Here is a 27,439-nt window from a genome sequence, read left to right as displayed (position 1 = left end):
CTACAGATGCAGCATGGCTCAATATTTATGCAGAAGACTTCCAGCCGCTTGTTGAGTTCATGCCAATTTGAGTTCTGCAACTACGCCGGGCATAAGGAGGTCCGACAATATATTACGACGTATTCGCACGACATTTGTCATATCAATGTGCGTTGTATTCGAATAAAACACAGGAAAAGTGACACGTAAGTGAAAAAAGCAGACTTTTCTTATTTTCTCACCTCTGGAGGTAAGACAACCCTGATGCCCGCCCGGTTAGCCGTGCGCTCTAACGCACGGCTTTCCGGATTGGGACGGAGCGCCTGGTCGCAGGCACGAATCCACCCGGCGGGCTTGTATCGAGGTCCGGTGAGCCGGCCAATCTGTGGATGGTTTTCAGGCGGTTTTCCATCTGCCTTGGCGAATGCGGGCTGGTTCCCCTTATTCCGCCTCCGCTACACAAACAAGTTCTCCATATACGCAAACGTAGGGGTTACACTCGTCTGGTGTAAGACGTTTCCTGGAGGGGGAGCGTGGGGGGGGGGGGGGGGGGGGGAGCGTCCCCGCGGTCGAACTGCACAGTAAGCCTCAAAGAGTGGTTCGGTTTGGCGCCGCGGAGGGGTGAACTGGATTGCGGTAGTCTTCGTGGGGCTGTGGATCATTCCGGCTGCGGCGGGGACGGGAGCCTCTACGTTGTTTCTAGGCCCCCGGTTAAAATACAATGCAAGACAAACCTGACATCTGGTGCTCAACCACTGAACCGATGGCAGTCAGTTAAGAAGCTCGGTGCGGGATTAACCCCCACCCACGCTACAGTTATTGTTAATTTTAAGAGTGGTGTTTCCAGCGCGAGGCAGTAGTACGTGACTGGAGGAATGGAATGGTGAGGTACTTACGGCGGCGAGCTGCTCGTCGTGCGACATCTCGCGGCCCACTTTGAGCGAGGCGGCCATCTCCATGTTCTCCTGGACGGTCATGTGCGGCTGCAGCAGGTCCTCCTGCATGATGTACGTGCTCAGCTTGTGGAACAGCTTCAACTGCCGCGGCTGGCCGTTCGTGTTGATCGTGCCCGTCACGCCCGCCGTCCTGAAAAGAGACCCATTCTGCTGACACCGAGCCTCGTCACGTTAAACACTAAAATGTTATAAGGAAGTGTCTACTTCTAAATCTATGTAGTCTTCTGCCTTCCTACCGGGTGGTTATAATTAAACTTCCCTATTTAACACGTTACAACACGGAAACTAATTACCGTACGGGTACCAGACCTGGTTGAGTACACCATCGCAGGCGCTCCTGTCCGTGATGCAGCATCAAGGATAACAGCTGCCATGGCCTCCGAGCTGATAGTCCATGCTGCTGCAAACGTCGTCGAACTGTTCGTGCAGATGGTTGTTGTCTTGCAAACGTCCCCGTCTGTTGACTCAGGGATCGAGACGTGGCTACACGATCCGTTACAGCCATGCGGAGAAGATGCAGGTCATCTCGTCGCTAGTGATACGAGGCCGTTGGGATCCAGCACGGCATTCCGTATTACCCTCCTGAACCCACAGATTCCACATCCTGCAAACAGTCATTGGATCTCGACTAATGCGAGCAGCAATGTCGCGATACGATAAACCGCAGTCGCGATAGGCTACAATCAGACCTTTATCAAAGGCGGAAACGTGATGGTACGCGTTTCTCCTCCTTACACGAAGCATCACAACAACGTTTCACCAGGCAACTGCTGTTTGTGTATGAGAAATCGGTTCGAAGCTTTCCTCATGTCAGCACGTTGTAGGTGTCACCACCGGCGCCAACCTTGGGTGAATGCTCTGAAAAGCATATCACAGCATCTTCTTCCTGTCGGTTAAATTTCGCGTTTGTAGCACGTCATCTCTATGGTGTAGCAATTTTAATGGCCAGTACTGTATTACGGGAAGGTCCTCTTTCTTCACCTGCTGTGCGGATTATGATGAAGAACTTTGAATCAACTAGAGAACTGTGAGTCGCTCCGAGAAGAGGCCGGCGACCGGTTGCACCACAGGTGGTTGATGAAGTCGCTGTTGCTATGGCAGACAACGCTGCGTGCAATTCCAGATCGTCAGGCAGTGCGCGTGCTGCGTCACGATAGTTGAACATCCGTGGTCAATTGTACGGAAGGTGCTTCGAATCATTCTCAAATGATATCCATAGAAGATCCATGTCGTACAGCAGCTTGCACCACAGAACACACGACAACATGTTGACTTCGTTCTCCGCTTTCTCTCGCAAGGATTGAAGTTGACGAGGGCTGGCGCTGGACCATCGTATGGACAGACGGATGAGGTGAACACACAGAATTGCCGAGTGTGTGGATCTTCATCTCCAGTCACTGTGCTTGAAGTTTCTCTGTATGGTGGACGTGTCACCGTATGGTGTGGCTTCACGGCTGCGTTCATCATTGGCCCATTCTTTTTTGAACAGGCTGGCGCTCAAGGCCAAATATGTACAATGCGACTGGCCAGCGTTAGTGCGATATACTTCGCCAGCATGTCATACCCGCCCTACAGGAGAGAGATGCATTGAACTGAACAGTTTTCCTGCAAAATGGGGCCCCCACGAACATCGCTCGTTATGTTCACTTGCTTCTCCGAAACACATTTGGAAGAGACCGAATTATCAGTCACTCGTTTCCAAATGCTTGGCCGGCACGATCACCTGATCTCACTCCCTGTGATTTCTGGCTGTGGGGCTACCTGAAGGGCAGGGTTTACCAGAGGAACATTCACACATGTGCCGATCTGAAGCGCAGTATATCAAGAGAGCTATCCAGTGTACCTACGGACATGCTTCGTTCTGCTGTGCAAAATGCAATCATGCGGTTTTAGACTCTTCTGGACAATGGTGGGCGCTATATTGAGCCCCTGCTGTAGCAGTAATGGTACCAGTATTGGTATGATGTACCGTAGCAGTACATTAAAAGTGTTGCAATTGAATTGATTCCGCATTATTTCTCTTTCCCATGTCCTTAAGATTAATGCTACGAAGTCTGGTACTCGTAAGGTAATTAGTTTCCAAGTTATAGGGCGTTAAATAGGGAAAGTTTGATTATAACCACCAGGTATTTAGATCCACAGCCCATTACACGAGACATGGGCATAAGCATTTCCCAAGGAATCTTCACAAATGTTGGTCACTAGATCTACATCTACATCTACTCCGCAAGCTACATTGCAGTGTGCGGCGGAGGTTACTCTACGATTCCAGTCTACATCTCAATAGAAAGTCATTACTGATTTTGTGTGATGAACGTAACGAACGCCGCAGCTGATACCTCCAACGGGGTTGAAAGAGGTCTCATCGGTGACCAATGCAAACAGTAAGGATTTCTTGAAAAACGTAATGTTTCAAGCTCTCAAGGGCTATTAACAAAATATTTTTTGTTTACTACTCGTTTCGATCCCCAGATCATCATCACCCATCATAAAATTATTTACACGGAGGTATCAAAAAGTTTCCGTTTCAGTGTAGCATACAAACAATACGGCGTAACTCCGATACGGGTATATAAACATTGACATGTAGACAAGGGGTTTATATGGCTTTCGAACTTTTTGATCACCCTTGTACAACATTCCACATAGCAACGCTCTTACTAAACGAACGCTGTTCTCGGAATTCTGGAAAGCCAAATCTCCAACATATCCACGTACATAATTCATGTGACAGTCTTTTTCGCAAAAAAAGAGCTGACCTCCCCTGAATCTTCTCTTGAGAACTGTGCAAAAGACATAAGCTTTGAGCAGTAACCGTCGTGATCAACTACGGAACGTGGCTCTTGTGTTTCCCATATTCTTACGTTGTATCAGTTCATTTTCTCACTTAAATGGAACGTAACCTCATCATTAAGCACTAAACCAGTAAGGAAATTATCTTCCAATCCGATGCCCAAAATGAATTCAGAAAGCTCTACATGTCGTTTTTCATCACCATCATGAAGTAGAAACTGAATCCTATTTTGTCTGAAACATAAAAGCCGCGCGAAACACCTCATATTGTCACTTGAGGAGCGGCTAATAAGCGACTAGTACAAAGAGCACGCTTCTGTGGGGCGAACCGCGACAAGACGCCTAGACCGCGCGGCGAAATGTTGTGAAATGACTTTTATCCCCTTCGCACCATCCTGCGGTTGCGACTCGATCTCACGATCTCACCATAGTGCGTAAAGTGGCGACAGAATCATTCACTGGCGGCACCAATGACCCTCGCCAATAGCAAACTGCAAATCAGGCTGAAACGTCTCGACTCATCAGCTCTGGCGGTGGCAGACCATGAGTAGCTCTCGGTGGAGTCTGAGGTCCAAGATGAAGTCTAGCATGAAGACGAAAATGAAATGATTTCTGATCGATTGTTGTCTACAAGAAAACGTCGCATTGCTGCGTTTCGCGTCTCGTACAATACTGAGATTGGCTGGGCTTTTTTTTTTTTTTTTTTTTTTCTCTGAGCGCCGATCTACAAGTACAAAATTGAGGCGTTCTCTGGAACAACAAACTAACTCAAATATACTGAGATCGGGACAAACGTTTTAAACAGTGTCATTACTCATTTCAAACTGTCGTACATGTAGTAAGTTTCAGTCAAACGTAAGTGACTTATTGTGGTCTTAGAATATATGACGTGATAGTGTAATACGCAAGACTTACTAACTGATTTGTGTACCAGTTAAGTCGCTATCCCAGAGAATACCTCAGTTGCTTCTTAGATACACTAGTTGCCTTACTTGGGCTATACTCTGTTCAACTAGCCAGTAATGTGCGTTCTACTGTTTTACACAGAAGAAAGGCGTCTCTTTCTGCGTCTTTCTCTGTGGCCAATGGGGTGGTCCTTGTTTGCACTGTCGAACTTCTCTGTCTAACCTCTTGTTTATTTATGTCAGTCAATCCCTGTGATACTTATGTCACATAAAAATTTGGTTTCTGTGAAGTCAACACATCCAGCGGCGTCTCATGTGGTCAAAGGTCCAAAAAATGTGGGTCTCCTTTCCATTTTCTAGATGTTTATTCTTAGCATCCAGTGCTTTATGGAGAAAAGCTCAGCTTTCTACTCTTGTGCACAGTGGTGTTTTCTGCTAAAAACATCCCCCCTGTTTCCACACTACTAGGTTGTAAAATATTTTGCGACAGGTGGCTTTCACAACAAGAGATCCTATCTGTGTTCGTTCACGACGCTGTCCGGCCCATGGGCTGTTGATCTGCGTGTCTCTCGGCCATCCTTCTGCGAAATGGCTCTGAGCGCTGTGGTCTACTTTTACTCCACTGGCACAATGTGCGCTTCTGCACCGTCCACAATGCTTTCAATATCCTCTCATTTATACACTCCTGGAAATGGAAAAAAGAACACATTGACACCGGTGTGTCAGACCCACCATACTTGCTCCGGACACTGCGAGAGGGCTGTACAAGCAATGATCACACGCACGGCAAAGCGGACACACCAGGAACCGCGGTGTTGGCCGTCGAATGGCGCTAGCTGCGCAGCATTTGTGCACCGCCGCCGTCAGTGTCAGCCAGTTTGCTGTGGCATACGGAGCTCCATCGCAGTCTTTAACACTGGTAGCATGCCGCGACAGCGTGGACGTGAACCGTATGTGCAGTTGACGGCCTTTGAGCGAGGGCGTATAGTGGGCATGCGGGAGGCCGGGTGGACGTACCGCCGAATTGCTCAACACGTGGGGCGTGAGGTCTCCACAGTACATCGATGTTGTCGCCAGTGGTCGGCGGAAGGTGCACGTGCCCGTCGACCTGGGAGCGGACCGCAGCGACGCACGGATGCACGCCAAGACCGTAGGATCCTACGCAGTGCCGTAGGGGACCGCACCGCCACTTCCCAGCAAATTAGGGACACTGTTGCTCCTGGGGTATCGGCGAGGACCATTCGCAACCGTCTCCATGAAGCTGGGCTACGGTCCCGCACACCGTTAGGCCGTCTTCCGCTCACGCCCCAACATCGTGCAGCCCGCCTTCAGTGGTGTCGCGACAGGCGTGAATGGAGGGACGAATGGAGACGTGTCGTCTTCAGCGATGAGAGTCGCTTCTGCCTTGGTGCCAAGGATGGTCGTATGCGTGTTTGGCGCCGTGCAGGTGAGCGCCACAATCAGGACTGCATACGACCGAGGTACACAGGGCCAACACCCGGCATCATGGTGTGGGGAGCGATCTCCTACACTGGCCGTACACCTCTGGTGATCGTCGAGGGGACACTGAATAGTGCACGGTACATCCAAACCGTCATCTAACCCATCGTTCTACCATTCCTAGACCGGCAAGGGAACTTGCTGTTCCAACAGGACAATGCACGTCCGCATGTATCCCGTGCCACCCAACGTGCTCTAGAAGGTGTAAGTCAACTACCCTGGCCAGCAAGATCTCCGGATCTGTCCCCCATTGAGCATGTTTGGGACTGGATGAAGCGTCGTCTCACGCTGTCTGCACGTCCAGCACGAACGCTGGTCCAACTGAGGCGCCAGGTGGAAATGGCATGGCAAGCCGTTCCACAGGACTACATCCAGCATCTCTACGATCGTCTCCATGGGAAAATAGCAGCTTGCATTGCTGCGAAAGGTGGATATACACTGTACTAGTGCCGACATTGTGCATGCTCTGTTGCCTGTGTCTATGTGCCTGTGGTTCTGTCAGTGTGATCATGTGATGTATCTGACCCCAGGAATGTGTCAATAAAGTTTCCACTTCCTGGGACAATGAATTCACGGTGTTCTTATTTCAATTTCCAGGAGTGTATAAGACATGCAAGTCCGAATGAAGAGTAAATGAAGAGTAACGAAGCATAAGTCAATTTTCGACAATCGCTAATACTGTGGTTTGTCATATTCCTCTGTTTAGATTAAGATTCCGATCAAACAGGTGTTTCAATATGAATTTAAATACTTTCCGTAACTATTTCTGGAAAAATGGTGGTGTGACGACTTCATAATCTATTTTTATTAGCATTACCTGATTTAATTCTATTAAATGCCATCACCCTTGCTTTCACCAGATGACACAATTATTATAGTGTACTGAGGTGACTTAAGACACGGTATAGCAATATGCACGTATACAGATGGCGTAGGATCGCGTACAACGGGTGTAAAAGGGCAGTGTGTTGGCGGAGCGATTATTTGTACTCAGAAGATTCATGTGAAAACGTGTCCGACGTGGTTATGGGTGCACAACGGGAATTAACGCATGTCGAATGCGGAATGTTATTTGGAGCTAGACGAATTGGACATTCCACTTCAGAAATCGTTAGGAAATTCAATATCGCGAGATATACATTATAAAGAGTGTGCAGAGAATACCAAATTTCAGACATTACCTCTCACTACTAACAATACAGTGGCCGGCGGCCTTCTCTTAACGACAGACAGCAGCGCCGTTGGCGTAGAGTTCTCAGTGCTAACAGACAAGCAGCATTGCGTGAGATAAACTCGTAAATCAACGTGGGACGTACGACAAACGTATCAGTTAGGGCAGTGTGGAGAAATTTCGCGTTAAGGGACTATGGCAGCAGACGACCGATGCGAGTTCCTTTGCTAACAGCACGACATCGCGTTTGGACCTTAGACGACTGGAAAACCGTGGACTGGTCACATGAGTCCCGATTTCAATTGGGGAAAGCTGATGGTAGGATCCGAGTGGGCGGCAGACCCCACGAAGCCATGGACCCCAGTCATCAACGAGGCACTTTGAAAGTTGTTAGTGGCTCCATAACGATGTGGGATGTGTTTACTTGAAACTGCACGGGTCCTTGACTCGAAATGGCATGTACTTCGAGACCACTTGCAGCCATTCACGGACTTCATGTTCTCAAACAACGATGGAATTTTTATGGATGACAATGCGCCCTGTCGCCGGTCACTATTGTTTGCGATCGGTTTCTGGGATATTCTGGACAATTCCAGCGAATGATTAGGCCACCCGAATCGCCCGACATGGTTCCCATCGAAAATTTATGGGAGGTAATCCAGAGGACAGTTCGTGCAAAAAATACCGGTAGCACTTTCGCATTTATAGACGGCTAAATATTTCTGCAAGGGACTTCCAGCGATTTTATAAGTCCATACCACGTCGAGTTGTCGCGCTATGCGGGCAAAAGGAGGTCCGACACGATATTAGGAGGTATCCCGCGACTTTTGTCACCTCAGTATATCTTTTAAGGCCAGTATCCATGCCGTTCAACTACTCTTCCAAGTTCTTTGCCATCCCTGACTGATTACTATGTTACTGGGAGAATAGTAAAATTTGTATTTCCTCTACCTGAATTTTAATTTCCTTTCTAAATATCTCTTTAATTTCCCCTAATACTTGCTCTACGTGCAGGAATAGGCTACACACCTGTCTCACTCCCTGCTCAACTGCAGCATTCCTTCCATACCCTTCGACTCTTATAGTTACAATCTTGTCACTGCAGCGTACAAATTGTAGAAAATTCCTCGCTCCCTCTGCTACCTCCAGAATTTCAATGTAATCCAGTCAATGTTGTCGAACGTTTTGCCTAAATATACAAATGATATAAACGTACGCTTGCCTTTCTTCAATCTAATTTCTACGATAAGTCGTGGGATCAGTATAGCTTCTCAGATTGAGAATTTCACTCTGCAACGGAGTGTGCGCTGATATGAAACTTCCTGGCAGATTAAAACTGTGTGCCCGACAGAGACTCGAACTCGGGACAAGTGTTCTACCATCTGAGCTACCCAAGCACGACGCACGCCCCCTCCTCACAGCTTTACTTCTGCCAGTACCTCGCCTCCTACCTCCCAAACTATACAGAAGCTCTTCTGCGAACCTTGCTTAACCTTTCTTTCAGGAGTGCTAGTTCTGCAAGGTTCGCAAAAGAGCTTCTGTAAAGTTTGGGAGGTCTGAGGTGAGGTACTGGCAGAAGTAAAGCTGTGAGGAGGGGGCGTGCGTCGTGCTTGGGTAGCTCAGATGGTAGAGCACTTGCCCGTGAAAGGAATAGGTCCCGAGTTCGCGTCTCAGTTCGGCACACAGTTTTAATGTGCCAGGAAGTTTCAGTATAGCTTCTCGTTTACCTGTATTTTTTTCGGAACCCAAACTGATCTTCCCCTAAAGTCGATTTCTATCATTTCCATTCTTTTGTAAATAATTCGTAGTATCTGTCAACCACGACTTATTAAACTGATAGTTCGGTAATAATAACACCTGCTAGCACCAGCTTTCGTTGAAATACCAATTATTAAATTCTTATTGAAGTATGAGGGTATTTCATTTGCCTGATATATTTTGCATACAGGCTGGAAGAGATTTTTGCGGCTGGCTCTCCTAAGGATCGTAATATTTCTGCGAGAATGTCATTTACTCTAGCGGACACGTTTCGGCTTAGGTCTTTCCGAGAAATGTCAAATTCTTCTCACAGGCGTCCTTCATCGCCTGTATAATTTCGAACGTGTCGTGCTGTGCAGTGCTCTGAAAAGTACGGATGAAGACGTAGACTGAGCCGCGCGAGTCCGTCCGAAGCTAACAGCTGCGTCTGCAGACGGCGGTGGAGAGAGAAACATGTGGCACTCAATGGGCTCCACGTCCTTGACGAGAGGTTCTGTGAGGTCGGTGCATGCAGCCATTGCCAAGGTCGCGCTGCACCGCGTCAAACACCCCCAGAGCCTGTTGCCGAAGAGAACACGAGTGGATCTAATCCGCAGTCACCTGATTATATTCAGTTTTCGTTCCGTAAACCCAAAAAACGAGATGATTCTCGTGGCTGTGGAACATGTCAGAAAGTATAACATAAAACATTTGAATATAATACTTACTAAACTGATCATTTGTCAGGAGATCGTCAAAATAGATGAGTACAATACAGTAAACTGGAACTGCTAGTATTTACAGAATTAATCCGCTGTCAGAATGAAACATTGTTATGCGCTATTAATAAATTTATCATACACGAAATACCTAATCTTGATTGCAGTGACAAAGTGCTGAAAACCTGAAATCTAACAGACATTTTTACTTAAGCTGGCCTAACAGTCTCCGCTAAGATATTCATCTATAGAGCAGAAGGAGTTGCCTGTCAAAAAGTCTTTCAAACTATGTTTAAACCGTGCTTTATCTGAAACCAAGTTTTTAATGGTTGCTGGCAATTTATTGAAAATGTGTTTTCCGGAATATTGGACCCCTTTTTGGAACAAGGTAAGTGGTTTTAGGCCTTTACGTAGGCTGTTCTTATTCCTAGTATTGATGCTATGTATTGAACTATTGCCTGGAAATAGAAATTTATTACATGCAACAAATTTCATTAAGGAATAAATATACTGAGAAGCAGTGGTTAGAATACAAGGTTCCTTGAACAGATTTCTACATGATGTTTTAGAATTTACACCACATTTGATTCTTATTACACGCTTTTGCACACTATAAACTTTTACTCGGTTTAATGAGTTACACTAGAATACGATCCCTTACGAAGCAATAGAATGAAAATAAGAAAATTATGCAAGTTTTTTTATATTCATATCTCCGACATCTGACATTATTCTCAGTGCAAATACAGTCTTCTTTAGCCGCTTAAGCCGTTCTGTGGTATGACCTCCCCAACTGAATTTATTATCAAGTTGTAATCCCAGAAATTTAACACTCTCAACCTCTTCGACCTCCACATGCTGGAAGGAAGGAAATCTCTTACGGGTTCTGGACTGCAAATAGTGGGTCTTTTCAAAGTTTGGTGACAGTGAATTAGCTTTAAACTATTTATTAATGTCAGTGAAAATTTGATTAGCAGCTATTTCTAAACCTGTACTTGAGTTGCTACTTATTGCAACGTTTGTATCATCTGGAAACAAAACAAACTTAACATCTGGCAATGTAACAGACGAGAGGTTATTAATATACACAAGAAAAAGCAGTGGACCCAAGATGGAACCTTGAGGAACACCAAATGTAATTACTTCCCAGTCAGATGAAGACTGACCAGTTCAGGTGGAACGAGTCTCTTCACTCGTAACTTCGGGAGAATGTCAATGAGCGCAATGAAAATCAAACTTGCAAAAAAGAAAACAAAGTAGATGTAGCACTTTAATTCTGGAAAGTTAAATACACTGCCTGACGAAAAAAGTTAAATATCCAGAAGACGTGGTCGGATGCCAGTGTAACTTGTACACGTAGTACCATGAGGGGTATCTAAATGACAAGAGTTGCAAGTCTCTGTTACAGGTGGAACGGTCTCCAGAATGCACAAGTGATGTTCGTGTTGTTACCAGGCGCGGTAGGGTAGGTAATGGACGTGAACATAATCAGATGTTGAGTGATCATTGTGAAGGAGACGGAGATGCCGAGTACTCACTTGATACACCGTTATGGGTACCTGACAGTTTGTAAGGGGCATCATTATGGGTTTTCATTCCGGTGACTAGTCGAACAGAGCAACATACATATTTGTGAAGCATTCGGAAGTGACAGTGGCCCTATGTAAGACTGCATGGAAAGGTAGTGCAGGAGTACTGGTTGCAAGTCTGAGCAGTAAAACGGAGGATCTATGCATTATGCACCGAGCACATCATAAGCCCCACACATCTGAGCGTGCCATCCGGTGACAGGTAGTGACCTCTATGCAACATTTTGCAACAACCCACACCATTGGTTGGAGACTAACAGCAGGCAGACTGGGGAATTACCGTCCCTTGTGCAGGCAACCACAAACACTGCAACGCAAGCGGCTTTGTTTGGAGTGGTGCCGTTGCAGCGGAACATGGAAAGCTGATGAGTGGCAGCGCACTGTGTTCAGCGATGAGTCACGGTTCTGCGCTCTGCCGGATAACAATCGTCGATGAGTGTCTTGGTGTGCGAAGGCTTTAGTTACGACTTCAGAGCATGGCTGGTAGCGACTTGAGGAACTCTGATTGCATACCGGCACGTCGCAGACATCTCGCGACAGTTTGGTGTTACCGCTTTTCAACTGGTCAATGCTCGCTCACACGTGGGACGTGTGTCTATGAACTGTCTGCCTACGATGAGGTATTCCGGTGACCACCGAGATCGCCACACGTCTTCCCAAAAGAACACGCGTTGTGGCTGCTCGGACGTCAACCTCGCCAGTATCCAAAATATCACCGACCAGTTACAACAGTTGTGGGGGGAGATTGTTTTTGGCATAATTCACATCATTGAGAAATGTAGGCTAGATTGAAAGCAGACTAAAATATTGCATGAGTCGACTAGGATTCGATCTCGCCACTTTTCGTTGTCCAGGCATGCTTTTCGTCACTAGACTACTAGGCTCAAAAGTTAGTAACTAAATTGATATACATAGCCCAGTCACATTATTCATTCTTCAATACTAGATATGCATTCCGTTAGTAAAAGGTTGAGTGGACTTTCAGACCATGATGCTCAAATTTCAACACAAAAAGGCTTTTGTACTCAAACAAATGTCACATATAATTACAAACCATGTAAGAAAGTTAATCCAATAGAAACAGAGGATTTTTTAAAACTCCTCAAGGAACAACAGTGGCAAGATGTTTATAGTGCCAATAACATAGATGACAAATATAATGCTTTGCTTAACACATTTCTCATGCTCTTTGAGAGCTGCTTTCCATTAGAACGTCCTAAACGGGGTACTAGCAGTAAAACTCAGCCTGGGTGGATGACTAGTGGGATAAGGATATCAGGTGGAACAGAGCGGAAATTGTATCAAAATGTTAGAAGTAGTCACATTCAAGCTACAATTGCCCACTACAAACAGTGTATTGTAAAGTGCTTGAAAATGTTATGAGGAAGGCAAAGAGTACGTGGTGCGCAAATAGAATAGCTAATTCACAGGATAAAATTAAAACCATATGGTCAGTTGTGAAGGAAGTGTCTGGTCAACAGCGAACGGTCGAAGATATAAATTCAGTTCACAGTAAAATATTTCTGTTACTGAATCAGATATACGTACAGTAGTTAACAATCATTTTCTGACCATTGCTGGTGCTTGAAAATGTTATGAGGAAGGCAAAGAGTACGTGGTGTGCAAATAGAATAGCTAATTCACAGGATAAAATTAAAACCATATGATCACTTGTGAAGGAATTGTCTGGTCAGCAGTGCGAGGTCGAAGATATAAATTCAGTTCACAGTCAAATATTTCTGTTACTGATAAATCAGATATGTGCACAGTATTTAAGAATCATTTTCTAACAATTGCCGGTAAATTAAATAAAAAATTGATGTCTGAAATAGTCCTCTGTGATACAGGCGAGCGTGGGATAGAGTCAGTAATTAAATCACTGAAGACCAAGGATCTGATGGATATGATTGAGTGTCTAGCAGAATATTAAGGTACTGTGCTGCACATGTTAGCCCTGTACTTAGCCATATTTGTAATTTTTCCTCTAGGAATGGTCACTTTCCTTAACGATTAAAGTACTGAGTAGTAAAGCTGCTTTATAAAAAAGGAGAAAGGGATAATGTAGACAACTTTTAATCTATTTCCGTGCCGTCAGTGTTTGCTGAAGCTATTGAAAAGGTTGTGTGTGTAAGGATAATCGATCATTTTGTATCACATAATTTGCTCTCAAATGTAGTTCGGCTTTAGAAGTCGTCAACAACTGGAAATGCTATATTCTTTTTTCTCTGTGTGATACTGGATGGGTTAAACAAAAGGTTTCGAACGCTTGGCATATTTTTTGATTTAACTAAGGCATTTGATTGTGTTGATCACAAAGTATTGCTCCAGAAGTTGGACCATTACGGAATACGGGGAGTAGCTCACAATTGGTTCACCTCTTACTTTAGCAACAGACGGCAAAAGTCATTATTCACAGTGCTGAGAATGGCTATGATGTCGGGTCTGAGTGAGGTACTGTGAAGTGGAGGGTGCCCCAGGGATCAGTATTGGGGCCACTCCTGTTCTTTATTTATATAAATGGTATGCCCTCTAGTATTATGGGTAACTCTAAAATATTTCTGTTTGCTGATGACACTAGCTTGGTAGTAAAGGATGTTGGATGAACATTGGATCGGTTTCAAATAGTGCAGTTCATGATATAAGTTCATTCCTTGTAGAAAATAAACTAAAGCAAGATCACAGTAAGAATCAGTTTTTACAGTTTCTGACACACAATTCAACGAAACCCGACGTTTTAATATGATTAGTGAAACTGAACAGTTCAAATTTCTGGGTTTTCAGATAGATAATAAACTGTCGTGGAAAGCCCACGTTCAGGGACTTGTTCAAAGACTTAATGCTGGCATTTTTACTGTTCTAGCGGTATCTGAAGTAAGTGATCGTTCGACAAGGAAATTAGTCTACTTTACATTCAATCAGGCAGGTAGGTTAGAAAATTTAAAAAGGGAAATGGATAGGTTATAGTTAGATATAGTGGGAATTAGTGAAGTTAGGTGGCAGGAGGAACAAGACTTCTGGTCAGGTGAATACAGGTTTATAAATACAAAATCAAATAGGGGTAATGCAGGAGTAGGTTTAATAATGAATAAAAAAATAGGAGTACGGGTAAGCTACTACAAACAGCATAGTGAACGCATTATTGTGGCCAAGATAGACACGAAGCCCACACCTACTACAGTAGTACAAGTTTATATGCCAACTAGCTCTGCAGATGACGAAGAAATTGATGAAATGTATGAGATAAAAGAAATTATTCAAATAGTGAAGGGAGACGAAAATTTAATAGTCATTGATGACTGGAATTAAAGAGTAGGAAAAGGGAGAGAAGGAAACATAGTAGGTGAATATGGATTGGGGCTAAGAAATGAAAGAGGAAGCCGTCTGGTAGAATTTTGCACAGAGCATAACTTAATCATAGCTAACACTTGGTTTAAGAATCATGAAAGAAGGTTGTATACGTGGAAGAACCCTGGAGATACTAAAAGGTATCAGATAGATTATATAATGGTAAGACAGAGATTTAGGAACCAGGGTTAAAATTATAAGACATTTCCAGGGGCAGATGTAGACTCTGACCACAATCTATTCGTTATCAACTGTAGATTAAAACTGAAGAAACTGCAGAAAGGTGGGAATTTAAGGAGATTGGACCTGGATAAACTGAAAGAACCAGAGGTTGTACAGAGTTTCAGGGACAGCATAAAGGAACAGTTGACAGGAATGGGGGAAAGAAATACAGTGGAAGAAGAATGGGTAGCTCTGAGGGATGCAGTAGTGTAGGCAGCAGAGGAACAAGTAGGTAAAAAGACGAGGGCTAGTAGAAATCCCTGGGTAACAGAAGATATATTGAATTTAATTGATGAAAGGAGAAAATATAAAAATGCAGTAAATGAAGCAGGCATAAAGGAATACAAACGTCTCAAAAATGAGATCGACAGGAAGTGCAAAATGGCTAAGCAGGGATGGCTAGAGGACAAATGTAAGGATGTAGAGGCTTAGGGGTAAGGTAGATACTGCGTATAGGAAAATTAAAGAGACCTTTGGAGAAAAGGGAACGACTTGTATGAATATCAAGAGCTCAGATGGAAACCCAGTTCTAAGCAAAGAAGGGAAAGCAGAAAGGTGGAAGGAGTATATAGAGGGTCTATGCAAGGACGACGTACTTCAGGACAGTATTATGGAAATGGAAGAGGATGTAGATGAAGATGAAATGGGAGATACGATACAGCGTGAAGAGTTTGAGAGAGCACTGAAAGACCTGAGTCGAAACAAGGCCCCCGGAGTAGACAACATTCCATTAGAACTACTGACAGCCTTGGGAGAGACAGTCCTGACAGAACTCTACCATCTGGTGAGCAAGATGTATGAGACAGGCGAAATACCCTCAGACTTCAAGAAGAATATAATAATTCCAATCCCAAAGAAAGCAGGTGTTGACAGATGTGAAAATTACCGAACTATCAGTTTAATAAGTCACAGCTGCAAAATACTAACGCGAATTCTTTACAGACGAATGGAAAAACTGATAGAAGCCGACCTCGGGGAAGATCAGTTTGGATTCCGTAGAAATGTTGGAACACGTGAGGCAAAACCGACCCTACGACGTATATTAGAAAAAAGATTAAGGAAAGGCAAACCTACATTTCTAGCACTTGTAGACTTAGAGAAAGCTTTTGACAATGTTGATTGGAACACTCTCTTTCAAATTCTGAAGGTGATAGGGGTACAATACAAGGAGCGAAAGGCTATTTACAATTTGTACAGAAACCAGATGGCAGTTATAAAAGTCGCGGGGTATGAAAGGGAAGCGATGGTTGGGAATTGAGTGAGACAGGGTTGTAGCCTCTCCCTGATGTTATTCAATCTGTATATTGAGCAAGCAGTAAAGGAAACAAAAGAAAAAATCGGAGTAGGTATTAAAATCCATGGAGAAGAAATAAAAACATTGAGGTTCGCCGATGACATTGTAATTCTGTCAGAGACAGCAAAGGACTTGGAAGAGCAGTTGAACGGAATGGACAGTGTCTTGAAAGGAGGATATAAGATGAACATCAATAAAAGCAAAACGAGGATAAAGGAATGTAGTCTAATTAAGTCGGGTGATTCTGAGGGAATTAGATTAGGAAATGAGACACTTAAAGAAGTAAAGGAGTTTTGCTGTTTGGGGAGCAAAATAACTGGTGATGGTCGAAGTAGAGAGGATATAAAATGTAGACTGGCAATGGCAGGAAAGCGTTTCTGAAGAAGAAAAAATTGTTAACATCGAGTGTAGATTTAAGAGTCAGGAAGTCGTTTCTGAAAGTATTTGTATGGAGTGTAGCCATGTATGGAAGCGAAACGTGGACGATAAATAGTTTGGACACGAAGAGAATAGAACCTTTTGAAATGTGGTGCTACAGAAGAATGCTGAAGATTAGATGGGTAGATCACATAACTAATGAGGAGGTATTGTATACAACTGGGGAGCAAAGGAGTTTGTGGCACAACTTGACGAGAAGAAGGGATCGGTTGGTAGGACATGTTCTGAGGCATCAAGGGATCACCAATTTAGTATTCGAGGGCAGCGTGGAGAGTAAAAATCTTATAGGGAAACCCAGAGATGAATACACTAAACAGACTCAGAAGGATGTAGGTTGCAGTAAGTACTGGGAGATGAAGATGTTTGTTCAGGATAGAGCAGCAAGGAGAGCTACAGCAAACCAGTCTCAGGACTGAAGACCACAACAACAACAACACATTCATTCGATTATGAAGTTTCGTATTATCTTTCAGGGTAAATCTTCCAATTCTAAAACGATATTTTTGGCTCAGAAACGGGCGGTTCGGGCAATAAGTGGTGTAAGCTCGCGAGCCTCTTGTCGACCTCTGTTCACTAGCCTGGGTATTTCGACATTGGTCTCTCAATACACATATTTTTTACTGTCATTTGTTGATAACAATATCCCAGCTTATTCTCAAGAATCAGCAGCTTTCACTCAGGTAATACTCGGCAGAAATCCAACTTGCAGTTGACTTGGACTTCCTTAACTCTTGTGCAGAAAGGAGTGCAGTATTCTGCTGCATCCATTTTCAATTAGCTACCAAAAGAATTCAAATCGAAACTGAAGAGTTTTCTCATAGGTCACTCCTTTTATTCTGTTGAGGAGTACTTTGAAAAATCAAGCTGATTCTTATGTTATATTGTTGACTGCGTTTACTTAAACTTATGGCTTGACTTTTTTGGATTCATAAATACTTTATTTTTATCTGTTATTACTTTTATCTTGTAATTTCATATACTGGCTCTTGGAACGAACTTGGAGATTTTCTCCTCAATTTGGTCCTACGGAACTTTACGTGTAAACGAATAAATAAAAATTAATGTGACGAAATGTCAAAAGCCTGAATAACCATATTTTGCAGAGCGACCGTTGCGAGACGCGCAGGAAGAGATTCAGTGAGGTGGTGGAAGACATGTGGCTCGGAATTCATGTAAACTGAAAGACCCCTTTCCACAAAAAGATTATTGGGATAGGGTTGTTGTGGTTGTTGTTGTTGTTGTGGTCTTCAGGCCAGAGACTGTTTGATGCAGCTCTCCATGCTACTCTATCCTGTGCAAGCTTCTTCATCTCCCAGTACCTACTGCAACCTATATCATTCCGAATCTGCTTAGTGTAGTCATCTCGTGGTCTCCCTCAACGATTTTTAGCCTCCACGCTGCCCTCCAATACTAAATTGGTGATCCCTTGATGCCTCAGAACATGTCCTACCAACCGATACCTTCTTCTCGTCAAGTTGTGCCACAAACTCCTTTGTCCCCAATCCTATTCAATACCTCCTCATTAGTTATGTGATCTACCCCTCTAATCTTCAGCATTCTTCTGTAGCACCACATTTCAAAAGGTTCTATTCTCTTCGTGTCCAAACTATTTATCGTCCACGTTTCGCTTCCATACATGGCTACACTCCATACAAATACTTTCAGAAATGACTTCCTGACTCTTAAATCTACACTCGATTTTAACAATTTTTTCTTCTTCAGAAACGCTTTTCTTGCCATTGCCAGTCTACATTTTATATCCTCTCTGCTTCGACCATCATCAGTTACTTTGCTCCCCAATTAGCAAAACTCCTTTACTTCTTTAAGTGTCTCATTTCCTAATCTGATTCCCTCAGCATCACCCGAATTAATTCGTCTACATTCCATTATCCTCGTAGGGTAGAGACACACAAGTCGTGAAAGTGGTGTCCAGCTGAAAGACTAGCACCAAGAGGTTTGAGCCACACGAAATTATTACTGTTTTTAACTAACTGTGTTTCTAGTCCGATTCTGTAGCCGGGCCGCCCGGGATTAGCCAAGCGGTGTTAGGCGCTGCCGTCAGGGACTGTGCTGCTGGTCACGGTGGAGGTTCGAGTGTGTGTGTTTGTCCTTAGGATAATTTAGGTTAAGCAGTGTGTAAGCTTAGTGACTGATGACCTTAGCAGTTGAGTCCCATAAGATTTCGCATAAGTCTGAACATTCTGTAGCTGGGTGATCATGGCGACAGGCCCTCATACGGGGGACCCGGGTTCAATTGCAACGCTGTCAGGGATTTTTCCGCGGTGGAGGGGCTGGACTGAGGTGCACTCAGCCACGTGATGGTAACTGGGGAACTGCCTGACTGAGAGGTAGCGACTCCAGGGTCTAATCGTCGACATCGGCGGGGAGCACAGTGTGCTGAGCTCATGACTCTCCATACCACATACGCTGATAAATGGCTAAGGCTGACTCGGTTGTCGGTCTTAAGTTTTCGTTTTTCGTGTCCCATACTCCAACCGGTAAAGACGGAACCCTTATAACATCACTTTGTTGTCCAACTGTTAAAAATCCTTTTTCTCAGGAATGGGTAGATGTATCAGGCTGACATTTATACAGGGTCTACAGTTCTTTGTAGGTGCAAAAAAAAAAAAAAAAAAATAATATTTCAAGTCAAAGATACAGTCATTTATGTTGCATATTTTTATGCTCGCAAACTCACTCGTCAAAACTTAGAGGGTGCTTCCTATTGGCGAAGAACCATGAAATTTGGCGAAAAGCAAGGTTACACAATACAACCATAGAAAAGAAATCCGAAAGTAATTAATCAAACGAAGAAAAATTTTATTGTCATTTGTAATGCAACTGCCTGTCTGTCCGTCCGACTGTTAAGTTCACTTTTTCTCAGGAACGGATGAACGTATCAAGTTGAAATTTGTCATATGCTAAGATCTGCAGTCCCTTGGCAATGTAGTGAATGTAAGCTTTTACGAGTTGCGACAATAAAGTAATGAGACTGATGTGAAAAAAAAAATGTTGCTTACCGTTTTAGTCAAGTTTAGTGTTGTCTCCTTCAAAATAGTTCCCTTCTGATTGCACACACTTTTTCCAGCGCTTCTGCCAGTGATGGTAACATTTCTGGAACTCATTTTCTGTAATATCCTCCAAGACCCTTGTCAGAGTTTTTTGACGCTTGTGTCGTTTGAAAGTGGTGTTCCTTGACCGCCGTTTTGACTCTTGGAAATAGAAAAAAGTCGCATGGAGCGATATCTGCTGAATAAGGTGGCTGTGGTAGTACTGAAATTTGTTTTGATGTTAAAAATTGCTGGCGAACTGTGCAGTTCCATAGATGCAAACTGACGTCATTTTCCACAACGATGGTACCGCCCCCTGTCCTCCACTATCATGGGGACATTACCACCTTTCTCCATGTGACTTTCCCTGAACTTTGGATCGGAGAGGGGAGGTGGGGTCCCATTGTCTGGCCTTCTAGGTCTCCCGATCTGATTCCGCTGGATTTCAGAGCATGGGGGTTTATCGAAACAGTACTCCACTTCCCGCAACATGTTCATAATCGTGACACGTGTTATGGTCTCTACTGCAAAGCAGATCAGTTGTCTCAAATCTACCATATCTAAAACCCGTATGGGATGGCGCATTACCGTGATGCAGAATCCAATTATCAGTAATGTTGCCACGAACACGAAGAACTCTTTTATGAAGTCTTTCTAAAATTTCTTTGTAGTAGTATTGGTTAACTGTTTGTCCAGGAGGCACCCACTCTTTATGAACAATTCCCTTGGAATCAAAGAAGCACACAAGCATACATTTCACTTTTGACTTTGACATGCGAGCTTTTTTTGGTCTGGGTGATCCCTTTGAGCACCATTGCGAACTTTGCATTTGTCTCTGGATCGTACTGAACAAACCAACTTTCATCACCAGTGATAACACGGCTCAACAATTCTGCATTGATTTCCGTTTGCTCTAACAGATCGGCTGCCACATTTTTCCGTGTTTCTCGCTGTTGTGGTGTGAGATCTTTGGGGACCATTTTTGCACAAATATTTCTCATGCCAAGATCTTCAGTTATTATTAGACGAACGGTTTCTCAATTGATGTTCAGTTCTTCTGCAATCATTTTCACGGATAATGTTCGATCATATCGTACGAGTTCACGCACCCTGGCCAATCTGACATCCGTCCGTGAGGTTGATGGTCGTCCACTGCGGTCTTCATCTTCAACATTCGTTCTGCTTTCACTAAACATTTTATGCCAATGAAAATCTTGACATAACCTCCTCTCCAAACGCCTTCTGAAGCTTACTGTAGTTGTCGTCGCGTTTTCACCCAATTTAACGCAAAAAGAAATGGCATACCGTTGCGCAATATTATGCGGTTCCATTTCCGAGACAAGAGACACAAACACGTGTTAACTTATTACGGCACAACTCACGACTGAGCAGTTGCATCGATGTGCCGCTTGGACTAGAAGCAGCTTATAGACCAAGGTCAAAGATGATGTGCCTACACAAGCCTGCAGGGTTGCCACATCATTGCAAAGAAAATCAGTCTTATTACTTTATTGTCGCACCTCATATGTAGTGCATGCATGCAAGCGTGCGTGTGTGTGTGTGTGTGTGTGTGTGTGTGTGTGTGTGTGTGTGTGTGTGTGTGTGTGTGTGTGAATTACTTTGGGGTCTACAGTCTGGAGCCGCGCGACCGCTATGCTCGCAGGTTCGAATCCTGTCTCGGGCATGGATGTGTGTGATGTCCTTAGGTTAGTTAGGTTTAAGTAGTTCTAAGTTCAAGGGGACTCATGACCTCAGAAGTTAAGTCCCATAGTGCTCAGAGCCAGTTGAACCATTTTTTGAATTCCTTTGGGACGAAACTGCTGAGGTGATCCGTCCCTAGACTTACACACTACTTAAACTAACTTATGCTAAGAACATACACTCACCCATACCCGAGGGAGGACTTGAACCTCCTGCGGGAGCGGCCGCGCAATCCGTGACATGGCGGTTCAAACCGCGCGGCCACCCCGCGTGGCATATCAAAAGATATGACTATGTGTGTCATATTTGTATACTCATAAACTTATTCATCAAAACTTGTAGGGTACTTTCCGTTGCAAAGGATCGTGAAATCTGGCAAGGAGCAAGGTTTCACAGTAAATGTAAAGGAATAAACTCTAAAACTGTTACTTTGCTATTTTCCGGTCCCGGTAGCTGAATGGAGCCGGTATGGTAGCTCTGCCTGTTCGGTCAGAGGGTTAGCCGCCCTCTGTAATAAAAAAAAACTGAGTTAATGGGTCAATAATGAACTTGAACTAGCGTCATGGGACGTCCGTCCAGAAGAAATACAACGAACATTAACGAACAAAATGAGATCAACCAAAGTAAATAAATGGTCAGCGTGACGGATTGTCAATCCTCTGGGCCCGGGTTCGATTCCCGGCTGGGTCGGGGTATTTTCTCCGCCCAGGGACTTGGTGCTGTGATGTGCTCCTCATCATCCTATCATCCTCATCGACTGCAGGTCGCCGAAGTGGCGTCAAATTGAAAGACCGGCACCTGGCGAAAGGCCTTCCCGACGGGGGGCCCTAGCCACACGATTAAATAAATAAACTTTCCAATTATATCACACAAAAATATTTATTTTATCCCCCCCCCCCCCCCCCATGAACCATGGACCTTGCCGTTGGTGGGGAGGCTTGCGTGCCTCAGCGATACAGATGGCCGTACCGTAGGTGCAACCACAACGGAGGGGTATCTGTTGAGAGGCCAGACAAACGTGTGGTTCCTGAAGAGGGGCAGCAGCCTTTTCAGTAGTTGCAGGGGCAACAGTCTGGATGATTGACTGATCTGGCCTTGCAACATTAACCAAAACGGCCTTGCTGTGCTGGTACTGCGAACGGCTGAAAGCAAGGGGAAACTACAGCCGTAATTTTTCCCGAGGACATGCAGCTTTACTGTATGGTAGCATGGAGAGCTGCATCAAACCAGTCTCAGGACTGAAGACAACAACAACAAACAACAACAACATTTCTTACGCAGCTTCAAAATCTGAAACATTCTCGAAAGCCTTAGAATTCCCAGGACAGGCCTTTTGCCAGTATCAATATCGATAGCAGGCAAAAGTTGTCTAAAATCTCGACTACCTGGATGGACGAACTGTCTACATGCGTAATTAAGTTTGTGCGTAACCTTCAGAGCGCGAGCCCCATTTGCACCCGGACAGTTTTTTCGTTGTGTCTGTCCATTGCCAGCCGCCTCTTCGCCCCCCACTGCTCGGTGCTGCTCAGCTGACTCGGCCACGAGAGCGGCCGTAGCTCCCTAGCCGGCTGGCGCGCCTGCCGCAACGCTTTCCCCTCGCAGTCTCGTGGCCGGGCACGAGTCGACTGCACCCACCTGTTTGCTTCACCGGACAGGTTCTTACAGCTAGCCTGCTATACACGGAAAAAAAGAAAAGAGCGAGAGCGGAGCAACAAGTCTCACAGTTCGCGTGTCGATAATCACACACTGCTGAAACTCTGGAAATTTGTTTGAAACACAGGGTCGAAGAAGGTCATGCTGGTATAACTCTCGACATAGAAACGTCTTATGTTATAAGTTGCCTTTGGTAATTGTAAAGATACCATCCTATGGTATCTCGACCAACGTGAGCTGCAATGTCGCGATACGATAAACCGCAATCGCGATAGGCTACAATCCGAGCTTTATCAAAGTCGGAAACGTGATGGTATGCATTTCTCCTCCTTACACGAGGCATCACAACAACGTTTCACCAGGCAACGGCGGTCAACTGCTGTTTGTGTATGCGAAATCGCTTGGAAACTTTCCTCATGTCAGCACGTTGTAGGTATCGCCACCGGCGCCAACCTTGTGTGAATGCTCTGAAAAGCTAATAATGTGCAAATCACAGCATCTTCTTCCTGTCGGTTAAATTTTGCGTCTGTAGCACGCCATCTTCGCGGTTTAGCAGTTTTAATGGGCAGTAGTGTAATTTATTGTCTGTATTACGCATAGTTCATTAAAGCCCCATTATGTATGTTGGTACATTCGCAGAGAAATGCCATGTGTGGACAAAGAAAATACTTCTGTATGGACCGAACACTTCAGTCAACAGTATTTTTCAATCTACCTAAACATAAAATCCCTATAACGAAAGAACTCGACATTTTACGCTGTTGGGTAAATACGCAATAGGTAGAGTCACTCTCCAAGATGTGATCCTAACAATTTCATGAACTGCACTGGGTCGCATGGGGCATGCACACCAGTAACAGGGCGCACTTGTCTCGACATGATGGAGAACTGTGCAGTTCATTAGATGCATACCGACGTCATTTTCCACAACGATGGTACCTCCCCTGCCCTCCACTGTCATGGGGACGTTACCACATTCCTCCATGAGACTTTCCCTGAGCTTTGGATCGGGAAGAGGAGGCGGGGTCCCATTGCCTGGCCTTCTACGTCTCCTAATCTGACTCCGCTGGATTTCAGAGCTTGGGTGTTTATCACAGAAATAGGGTTTGAGATATGAGAAAATGGGTCTGTGCGGCAGTAGATACCATAACACATGTCACGCTTATGAACATGTTGCGAGAAGTGCAGTACTGTTTCGATATCTGTCGAGCTACTAAAGATTTCCACACTAATCTGTACCAACATGCATAAAAATGTTTGTTCTCCTGTGTATAATGTTGGCAAGCCTTAATAGGTACTGAAATATAAATAAATCTTCTAGTATACTTTTAGCTCGGACACTCTGTATTATAAATAAAAGTCCCCCGCCACGGGTCTCGTCTGTATGTGAAGGCTAATCTTAGCAACAGCTGCATGGGTTTCGATCCGGTTTTCATTAATAGATAGACTGATTCACTAGGAAGAATTGTGTATTTCATTAGTATATATCACTATAGACGGTGTCCCAGAAGAAATGATCAATCTTTAGAAATATGAAAAGACCGATGATTCCAAGCAAAACCATCTAATAAACAAGAGCTGTAAAATGCATTCCTGTCGGCAAGTATAACCTCCATCCAGACTAACTAACAGGGACGAACTACTTCAATTTCTCTACAAGATAGATTACTCCTAACAGTAACAAACACGCCATCACCAACTGTATCTAATATATCATTTCTAAACACTGTCAGGTCTTCGTAAAAACTTCTGCTCAACTTATTTCTGACTGTAGTCAGCCTTACGTACCTTTAACGCTTCGTGTTTCAGTGCTTTCTATTGGCACCTGGTACTCTGGTTCTGTCCCAACACAGCTGCGTCAATTTACTAAAGTAATACACCGATGGTTTCCTAAGTCAGCGCTTCTCCTGTACTTGATCTGTAGCCTTTGAGACTAACGCCATTTTTGTTCGTTCCCGAGACACTCTAATCTACACACACACACACACACACACACACACACACACACACACACACAACACACACTCAACAAAACAAAAAACAAAAAACAGGCGGTCCATTCTTCACAGCCACTGTTAGCCGTGTGTAGCGCCCCTCTGACCTTCTAAGCGGGACCTAATAATTATGGACATAGATATTCATTTAGAGGGTATGATGAGTGAGTTTGCGAGAATCAAAATAAGTGACATAAATGACCGCTTCTTTTGACTGTATTGCCTTAGAAGCTTAAATTTTTACACCACCGAAAGACTGCAGATCTTAGTATTTGACATAAATTTCACCTTGATACCTGTATCCGTCTTAACAGACGGACAACAAAGTGGTCTTATAAGGGTTCCGTTTTTACGGATTCAGATGAGGAGCCCTAACAACGAGCAGGAAAACTGCTTCAGTTGCTGCCACTGCTCTCTGATAATTTCATACAGCCGTCGAATTGATCAAATGAATAGACCAATGAGTTTTACTCGCATTTCTGTAACCAGGAGTTGTAGTTAAAACCTAGTTATGTTTCAAATGGCTCTGAGCACTATGGGACTCAACATCTGAGGTCATCAGTCCCCTAGACGTAGAACTACTTAAACCTAACTAATCTAAGGACATCACACACATCAATGCCCGAGGCAGGATTCGAGCCTGCTACCGTAGCAGTCACACGGTTCCGGACTGAAGTGCCTGGAACCGCACGTCAACCGCGACCGGCTTAAAACCTAGTTACGAATAATGTTGAAATGCACCGGCTGCAACCTGAATACTTTAAAACTGAGAGCAATAGGTATTAATTTGGTGTCCCTTCTGTTCAGCACCTGTCGTACTTATTTTTAATATATTTTTGATAAATGGCAGCATCGGTAGTAAAGACTGAAATCCTTTATTTTACAGATCGAACCTTGTACCTCCATATCATAACAGTTTGGACTGAAGGTGGTCACACAGTGACCGAAATCGATCAGTAAAATAAAGGATTTCAATCTTTTCGACCGATGCTGCCATTTATCAAAAATACGCTACTGCCCATTAAAATTGCTACACCACGAAGATGGCGTGCTACAGATGCAAAATTTAACCGACAGGAAGAAGATGCTGTGATATGTAAATGATTAGCTTTTCAAAGCATTCACACAAGGTTGGCGCCGGTGGCGACACCTACAACATGCTGACATGAGGAAAGTTTCCAACCGATTTCTCATACACAAACAGCAGTTGACCGGCGTTGCCTGGTGAAACGTTGTTGTGATGCTTCGTGTAAGGAGGAGAAATGCGTACCATCACGTTTCCGACTTTGATAAAGGTCGGATTGTAGCGTATCGCGATTGCGGTTTATCGTATCGCTACATTGCTGCTCGCGTTGGTCGAGATCCAATGACTGTTAGCAGAATATGGAATCGGTGGGTTCAGGAGGGTAATACGGAGCGCCGTGCTGGACCCCAACGCCCTCGCATCACTAGAAGTCGAGATGACAGGCACCTTATCCGTATGGCTGTAACGGATCGTGCAGCCACGTCTCGATCCCTGAGTCAACAGATGGGGTCGTTTGTAAGACAACAACCATCTGCACGAGCAGTTCGACGACGTTTGTAGCATGGACTATAACCTTGGAGACCTTGGCTGCGGTTACCCTGGCTGCCTCACAGACAGGAGCGCCTGCGATGGTGTACCCAACGACGAACCTGGGTGCACGCATGGCAAAACGCCTTTTTTTCGGGTGAATCCAGGTCCTGGTTACAACATCATTATGATCGCATCGGTGTTTGGCGACATCGCAGTGAATGCACGTTGGAAGCGTGACTTCGTCATCGCCGTACTGGCGTATCACCCGGCATGATGGTATGGGGTGCCATTGGTTACACGTCTCGGTCACCTCTTGTTCGCATTGACGGTGCTTTGAACAGTGTATGTTACATTTCAGATGTGTTACGACCCGTGGCTCTACCCTTCATTCGATCCCTGCGAAATCCTATATTTCAGCAGGATAATGCACGACCGCATGTTGCAGGTCCTGTACGGTCTTTCTGGAAACAGAAAATGTTAGACTGCTGCCCTGGCCAGCATATTCTCCAGATCTCTCACCAATTGAAAATGTCTGGTCAATGGCGGCCGAGTAACTGACTCGTCACAATACGCCAGTCACTACTCTTGATGAACTGTGGTATCGTGTTGAAGCTGCATGGGCAGATCTACAGATGTACCTGTACACGCTATCCAAGCTCTGTTTGATTCAATGCCCAGGCATAGCAAGGACGTTATTACGGCCAGAGATGGTTTTTCTGGGTACTGATTTCTCAGGATCTATGCACCCAAATTGTGTTTAAATGTAACCACATGTCAGTTCTAGTATAATATATTTGTCCAGTGAATACTCGTTTATCATCTGCATTTCTTCTTGGGT

At 44.5% G+C, this 27,439-nt stretch overlaps 1 protein-coding gene across 1 annotated transcript in view; it reads right to left on the bottom strand.

The window, feature by feature from the left end:
• LOC126277887 (ATP-binding cassette subfamily G member 4-like) overlaps nt 1-27,439 on the bottom strand; it is a 307,189-nt gene that overhangs the window by 60,420 nt on the left and 219,330 nt on the right. Inside the window, exon 3 of the mRNA XM_049977437.1 lies at nt 876-1,065. Coding sequence (XP_049833394.1) covers nt 876-1,065 — 190 coding nt within the window. The remainder of the gene's footprint in view (nt 1-875; nt 1,066-27,439) is intronic.

The sequence above is a fragment of the Schistocerca gregaria genome, chromosome 6 (assembly GCF_023897955.1).
Source record: "Schistocerca gregaria isolate iqSchGreg1 chromosome 6, iqSchGreg1.2, whole genome shotgun sequence".
In the NCBI taxonomy this organism is placed as follows: Eukaryota; Metazoa; Arthropoda; class Insecta; order Orthoptera; family Acrididae; genus Schistocerca; species Schistocerca gregaria.
This window is presented reverse-complemented; position numbering and strand designations above follow the sequence as displayed.